The following is an 8,330-nucleotide window of genomic DNA, read 5'->3' as shown; positions in this document are numbered from 1 at the left end:
AAAAAAAAAAAAAAAAAAAAAATAGGAAAGAAAAGAAAAAGAAAAAGAAAAAGTAAGCAAGAAAATTCGAAATAAAAGGGACGCAAAAAGGAAATATAACAAAAAAAAAACACACACACACAAAAGAAAAGAGAAGACGAACCGGAAAGGAATGAAAAAAGCGAAAGAAAAAAAAGTAAAAAAAAAAAAAAAGAAAAGAAAATAAAAGGATAAGGTATATGTCAGAGGGAAGAAGGAAGAGGGGGTATAACGAGGAGGGTGTCCTCTGGATAGGGTGAAAGTAAAAAAAAAAAAAAAGAAAAAAAAGAACGAAAGGAAGAAAAAAAATAAAGAAAAAACGAGAGAAAAAAAGAAAGAAACAGAAAGAGAGGAAAGATTGGATAGGGTGAGATAGGATGAATGAGTGAGAGAAAGAGAGAGAGAGAGAGAAAGAGAAAGAAAGAAAGAAAGAGAGAGAGAAAGAAAGAAAGAAAGAAAGAAAGAAAGAAAGAAAATGAGAGTTTGAGTGAGAGCGAGAGAGAACGTGAGAGAGAGAGAGAGAGAGAGAGAGAGAGAGAGAGAGAGAGAGAGAGAGAGAGAGAGGCACGGAGAGGATGAAGGCTCGTGTTGTGGGTTTTGCAGGTACGATGCCGAGCGTGCCGGTGGGTCTCTCATATCACGAGATGTTCGCCGGATCGCTTGGCAGCCCGGCCCTATGGAGATGCCGTGCCTGCGGTAAACAGGTGACCAATCGATGGCACCACTTCCACATACATACGGCTCAAAGGTCACTCTGCCCTTACTGCCCGGCCACCTACAGCAGGATCGACACCCTTCGCTCCCATATACGTACCAAGCACAAGGAGACGCTCTACGCTAAGGGCTCATTGTAGAGGTCGCTGATGGCCCCGCGGAGGAAGCGACCACCGCGGCTACCATCGCCACGACTCGTCGTTGACGATCGACCAGGGGTCGCACCCTTCTTCGGATTTGGCCTACCCTGACCACCGTCCAATTTGGACCAACCTGCTGCTGCTGCTGCTGCTGCTGCTGCTGCCGCTGCTGCTGCTGTTGCTGCTGCTGCTGCTGTTGGTGCTGCAGCTGGCCCACCTTACGACGCACCACCATCATCATCATTATTATCATCATCATCACCACCACCACCACTACCATCACTACCACCTTCCACATCATGGTTACAACGTACAGGATCCTGAGAGGACTATCATCGGACAATTAGATCCTCTCTTACTTACACGTTGTACTCCATCCCCTAACTATACCAATCCTCCTCTCCAACCTCCAACCTCCAACCTCCCTAAAAAAAGTCGATGATTCCGTCGATTCGACGATCATTCGATCGAACGAATTTCGATCGAATTGTTTTACCTCTTCCATCATCCTTATTCTTATCTGCTCGATCGTCCAACCCCTTTCTCAACTCACATATTTCAGCTCCCTATACTCCGCTTTAATTCTTCTTCCTTTCCTTCTAACCGCAAAAGTTACGGTTTTCTTTTCCTTTTTCTTTTTCTTTCTTCTGATTTTCTTTTTTTTTTAGTCTTTCTTTTTTTAATTTTCGTTTTTGTTTTTTCTTTTTTATCTACCGATCTCTCTACTATTTAGATTTATATATTGCCTTGAGGGAGAGAGAAAGAGAAAGAGAGAGACTCTGCTCTTTCGTTAATTACTTCCTTTCGTTTATATAAATAATACGTTTCTTTCTTCTCCAAGAATAATCGCCAAAGACGATATAATATATATATATATATATATATATATATATATATATATATATATATACACACTCGAAAAACAAAATAGTCTCGAGTGTGTTTGTTTTACTCATCATCGGATCGCTACAAATCGAAGAATCCTGCGAGGACAATCTATCGTTGGTAACGTTGTCCTCTTCGTTGCGCTTTCTTCAATAAAAAAAGAGTGAGAGAGTGAGAGTGAGAGTGAGAGAATGTGTGTGTGCATGAGAGAGAGAGAGAGAGAGAGAGAGAGAGAGAGAGAGAGAGAGAAAGAGAAAGAGAGAGAGATATGATAGGAATGCTTGTACGTTTGTTTCACGTTTGCGTGATTGTGCGTTATTAATAAATGACGAACGGTCGAATCGTGTTCAGGTTCGGGTTCGGGTTCAGGTTCGGGTTCAACCCGTTCCTTCTTACAAACTCGAGGAATAACTCCTGGAATCTCTCGGAGGTTTTTATTTATTTATTTATTTATCTTTCTTTCTTTTATTGTTTTTTTCCCTTTTTCCTTTTTTATTTCAATTCTTTTTCTTTTTTCTCACAACGGATTTTTCTATGTTTCTTTTAACTTTTATATATATATATATATATATATATATCTTGTTTTTTTTTTTTTTACTTAGCGGTGACTGTACTTACAATCGCTCGTTCTTGTTATTGTTGTTGTTGTTCTCGCGATTTTTCGTTTTTTCCATTCTCTCTTTTTTTTTTTTTTTTTTTTTTTTTTTTTTTTTTTTTTTTTTTTCTTATATATATGTATATTCTGTTTTTATTTCATTATCATATTTCTCTCACAAGCTGTGAGAGATTAGCATCGATTTCGCGTTGGTTTCGTACTTAATAATCGTCGACAAATCCAAGAGAATCCTTAAGAAGCTCCTCAAGAACGAAAATTTTTATCCGGTGTGTTTGCGATGAAAAAGAAAAAAAAAAAAAAGGAAAGGAAAGAAACAGAAAGGAAAATGACAAAACGAAAATAAACAAACAAACAAACAAACAAACAAACAAACAAATAAACAGACAGATAGACAGACAAATAAACAAACAAACAAACAATCATGAAGGAGATGAAAAAGAAGAGCAAAAAATCGTACGAACGATATAAAGCAATATACATACATACACACATACATACATACATACATACATACATACATACATACATATATACATGTATACGTACATACATAAATACATACATAAATACATAAATACATATATATATATACATAATATCTATGTATATGCGTGTTGCAAGAGTGTCCGCGATTATTACTATATATTGTAAATAATATTTATATAATTAAATAAGTCTCGCGTCGTGGCGATCGATCGTCCATCGATTATCGTCTTTTATATATATATATATATATATATATATATATATATATATATATTATTTCTTCGATGTCCCACGTTCGTTGATCAACAATGAGAAAATAGAAAAGGAAGATGAATCGAAGGTGAGATATCCTAAAGAACGAAAAGAGAAGGAATGGTAAATAATTATAAAAAAAAAAAAAAAAAGAGAGAGAAAATAGAACAGAATAAAATGAAAGAAACGGATTGATACGGATATCCGTCAAGGTCGGTGATAAGTAAGTCGCACAAGTCGGTCTAAATAGAAACAGATAGCATAATGGAAGTCTGAAACGCGCGCTGTGATCTACGAACACCGAAATTCGAAAAAGGTACTACAGAATTAATATTGCGAATATAACAATGAGATTGAAATATTTAGATGATTATTTTAGATCTAATTAATTCGAGATCATGGCCGACGATTATATATTATTATAATGAAGTCTTGGGATTAGAATTTCTCGAGATACATAGATAGTTATATGAATAATAATATATTCTACAAAGTGAATCAATCGATCGTCGTCGTCCCTTCTTATTCACGTGTAAATATGATAAGGATAAATGCGTACGTTAAGAACAAAAATAAGGAAAGAAAAAAAAACACAAAAAACAAACAAACGAGAAAAAAAAAAAGAAAAAAGAAAAAAAAAACAAGGAAACTCACGTCGACATTTGTGTGTCAATTAATACTATAAATTTTTCGAAAAGAGAATCCGTTTACGGATTTATATATTTCTTTCTTTCTTTCTTTCTTTCTTTCTTTCTTTTATTTTTTTTTTTTTGATTAATTATTTAATTAATTAATTTATTTATTTATTTTCTTTTATTCTTTTTTTTTTTCTTTTTTTTTTTTCCTTCATTTTTTCGCAAACAGAAAGAGACCGAGTAAGTGTGTCCGAATTTTGTTCGCATTTTTAACGTATTATACATAATAATTAATAGCAGTGTATTTTAATATTTTAACGGTATAAACAAATTATTCATGATTCTTGCCGACAGGTAGAAATATAAATAAATCTTCCTTTGTCTCATCGCTTATGTTAGAATATTAACGAGAAAGAAAAAGAAAGAAAGAGAGAGAGAGAGAGAGAGAGAGAGAGAAAGTGGATATATTTACGTGTATGTATATATGTGTGCGTGAGAGAGAAAGAGAAAGAGAAAGAGAGAGAAAGATATAGTATTAAACGTAAACAAGATTAGATACGTTTACTCTGTCTCTATAATAAATATTGAAAATTTATAGCGTTAATATTGTAAATACAAACGTGAGTGTGTGTATATATATATATATATATATATGTGTGTATGTATTAGTGTTCTTACTATTCAAAGATTTTGTGTACTCGAAATACCCCGAAATAGTTCGTGGACATAATCCGTCAAAATTCGAACGACTAGTAAGAGCTCTAATCTGGACGCGAAAAATTCGATATTACCAAGATCTTTTCGTCCATATCTTCTTTTTCCTTTTTACATAATTAACTAATTGATAATAAGTAAAATTATATTGAATTATAACGAGAGATAGATAATATTACAAACGTCGAATTGGCCGACATTAAACAAAAAGAAAGAAGGAAAGAAAGAGAGAGAGAGAGAGAAAGAGAGAGAGAAAGAGAGAAAGAGAAAGACGATCGATAGAATGTGAATATAAATATAATAATAATAATAATAATAATAATAATAATAATAATAATAATAATAATTAATAATTAATAATTAATAATAATAATAATAATAATAACAAAAATAAAAAATATATATATATAAATATAGTTATAAAATAAAAAGGAAAAAAAAAAAAAGGAATTATAAATTTAAATATAGAAAAGGTCTAATTAAGTGCGTGCATCGAAAGATGAATTTGTAAATAGAAAATAGGAGCGATAAATAGGAGCTCCGTCGAATCAAGTAATCACAAAAATAAAGAATTTTTGAATGAGTTATTTTCTCGACGATCGATACGACCTACTCGATTAATCTTCCCGATGAGATTGCACAATTGATCGATAACATTTTAATTATTTGCCTTTCGTAGATCGTATCGATCGATCGATCCAAAGAAATTACGATGATTCGACGGACGATTTACTTTCGCTCTGGTACGATGTAATCGATTATAAAATTTACAAAACTTTTACTCTACGGACCAATAATCTTCGTGTAATTAACGGTTCACGATAATTAATCTTGGAGGCTCTTTAAACGAAGTTAATCTCTCTCTCTCTCTCTCTCTCTCTCTCTCTCTCTCTCTCTCTCTCTCTCTCTCTCTCTCTCTCTCTCTCTATTTCTTCTCTCTCTCTCTCTCTCTTTTTCTCTGTTTCTCTTTCTCTTTCGCGCGCGCGTATTGTCAGGAGAATTCTTATAACGTCGTTTGTGGTTCCTAATTTGTTAAACTATTAATTTAAAATATTACGAATACTACACGACCGTATATGAAGATGATTATCAGGAGATTCTGAATCCGATGATAAAAATCGTTTGACGTGTGATAAATACGTAAGATTTTACGTAAATTACGAAAGCGATCGCGCACAAGATAATCAAAAATAATATTTATATACGTTTCTTACATATCTTTCGTGGGGAAAAAAAGAAACCAAAAACAAAAAAAAAACAAAAAAAAAACAGAGAAATTTCAAATAAGATTAAAACATAATCGTTCGCTTGATTATTACAAGTAATACGTTTTAAAGCGCGTGTGTGTTGTTGGCTTTTATTATTTTTTTTTTTTTTTTTTTTTTTAATAAATCAAACGAATTATGCGAATCTAATCTATCAGAAAAATTTATTAGTCAGTCGATTTTATCTTCTTTTTCTTCTTCTTTTTCTTATCCTTTTAACCCTTCACGATGAACATCGTCCAATCTCTATAGTGTTTCTAGTCCGTTTAAAAGGTATTAATTACTCTTGTTACTTTAAGTTCTTATACGACGCACGATATTTACTTATCTTTTTTTTTTAAGACCAATTGTCAAAAACTGTGAAACGTAGTTCCCACAACTGAGTATAACCATTGAGTTATTATTGCAAATTAACAATATTAAGCGGAAAAACATTTATCGAAGTTTTTTCGTTCGAATAAATAGTATGATAATATATCTATGTAATTTCATTCGAGTAAAAGACGTAGCAGTTGTCTTGTACGCCTTTTTTTTTTTTCTTTTTTTTTTTTTTCTTTTTTTAATTTTTCTCATCTACTATAGTTTTAATGATATACTCGGGCTTTAGTATCAAGGACTACCAACTATTCCTCGTAAACGAGGTAAGATAATACGAGGTAAGAATATTGTGTAATATTATTTTAATTATTCCTCTATACTTTTAAGTTACGATCCTCGGTGAAAAAGTTTTAACACATTTTTTCCCCCTCTCTCTCTCTCTCTCTCTCTCTTATTCACTGCATTTGCTGGGTTAGTTTACGTTATCCATCTTATTTTATTTTATTTTATTTCATTTTTTTTTTGTGGTTTCTTTTACCCGTAATAATTTTTAAATATCGCCGATCGTAAGGGTTGTAAAAATAAATAATCGAAAATATTTTACGTGTCGCAATTAAATGATTCCTGTTTTTTTTCAGTTCTTTTAAGTTCTTTTAACAAGTGCAAAAATTTACGATTGCGTAAATGAGTTTTCTTTTTTCTTTCTTTTTTTTTTTTTTCTTCGCCTTTCTTGCTTTCGAAATTGTTTTCTCTTTTTATTTTTCCTTCTTCTCTTCTTCTTTGTCCTTTTCTTTTTATTATTATTATTATTATTATTATTTCTTTTGATTCGATCTACGCGTTACGAAATCGTTTTCCCTTTCGTAAAAGTTACCTCTGGCGTTACGTTAAATTTTCGCTTCAATTTTGTCACGAACTCGAGACCTAAATGAATCCGCACAAAGTACAGGTCAGTAGATTACACAGCTCGTGTATGCGTGCAGTGTCACGCAAAACAGGATGATTTAATGTCAAAGGTGAAACCAAACTCGAGCACGGGACCTCGATCAAAATCAATTTTATATCATTCGATTTGTGTCATTCGAAATACTTTAAGTGAGGCTACATTTTCGTTAAAAAAATCCTTCGTTTCGATAAAAATAGATTGAAAACTTGTTAGACTTAAAACGAGTTATTATCGAACGATATTATTATCTTTATCGCAATTTTTTCTTCTTCTTCGTCTTTTTTTCTTTTCAAAATATGTTTTACAATATTTTACGTTCACGTACGCAACGAACAAGCGATCGTTTCGAAAATATTATCAACTTCTCGTGATTCATTCCTTTTTCCTTTTCTTTACAAATTTGTACCAAAGAGAGAAAGAAAGAAAAGAGAAGAAAAAGAAAAACAGAAAGAGAAACAGGACCAAAATTTTATATAATTTAAATTATACATAAGTCTTCCCAAAAGTTACCCCAGCAATAATTTTGTGCCATAACAACGACTATTTACGATTATTTATTTCGTAAATTCGGAACTAACTAACGAACTAACGAACTAACGAACTAACGAACGAACGAACGAACATAAATCACGATCAAATTAACGAGACTAAATTTCGAATTTCCACGTTCTCATTTTTCTTTTTTCCTTGTCTGTTTTCTTCAATTCGTTCGTTTCATTCGAAACTTGTAATCGATAAACGAGCAGCGCACAAATGAAAATGATATGAACGAGAGGATGGATATACGAAATTGGGTGGAGAGGGGAGGGGAATGTGATTGGTTGTTTAGTTGAAGGAGAAAGAGGGAGAAGAGGGGGAAATTAGAGACTCTAATACGATCGAATTACATAGTTTTCTATCGACACTTGGACTCTCTTATCTTTACAACATCTACTCTTACCTTCACCCTTACTTCCAACCCCTTTCCTTTTCTTTTTCTTCTTTTTTTTTTTTATTCGATAAAACTCGCGCACATATTCAGTATAGATATTACATACGAATATATATATATATATATATATATATATATATATATATACGAATATTCATATGTTCGTGCAATATATAAATATATATATATGTGTATATATATTTAAATATATATATATATATATATATATATGAAACGATATGTCCAGTAAATAAATACGGATAAAATTTTCGACATTAATAATAAACCGTTTCGTTAAACGTCCGAGCAACTGTTTAATTTGTCAACGTTGACCTTTTAGAGCAGTCTATTAAACGGAGAATCGATCAAAGAGAGAGAGAGAGAGAGAGAGAGAGAGAGAGAGAGAGAGA

The 8,330-nt window shown here is 32.2% G+C and overlaps 1 protein-coding gene across 4 annotated transcripts in view; it reads left to right on the top strand.

Moving 5' to 3' along the window:
* The window catches only part of LOC122635966 (protein tramtrack, beta isoform-like), a 74,305-nt gene that overhangs the window by 62,005 nt on the left and 3,970 nt on the right, over window positions 1-8,330 (top strand). Inside the window, exon 5 of one of the 4 annotated variants that reach the window (XM_043826713.1) lies at window positions 6,068-6,247. The exons of 2 other annotated variants lie outside the window; for them this stretch is intronic. In XM_043826713.1, coding sequence (XP_043682648.1) covers window positions 6,068-6,108 — 41 coding nt within the window. In that variant the 3' untranslated portion in view covers window positions 6,109-6,247. Of the gene's footprint in view, window positions 1-621; window positions 1,500-6,067; window positions 6,248-8,330 lie in introns of those variants that run through there. One more of the 4 variants, XM_043826709.1, reaches the window with a different exon arrangement.

The sequence above is a fragment of the Vespula pensylvanica genome, chromosome 20 (genome assembly GCF_014466175.1).
Source record: "Vespula pensylvanica isolate Volc-1 chromosome 20, ASM1446617v1, whole genome shotgun sequence".
In the NCBI taxonomy this organism is placed as follows: Eukaryota; Metazoa; Arthropoda; class Insecta; order Hymenoptera; family Vespidae; genus Vespula; species Vespula pensylvanica.
The sequence above is the reverse complement of the archived record's forward strand: the minus strand, read 5'-3'. Positions and strand labels throughout refer to the sequence as shown.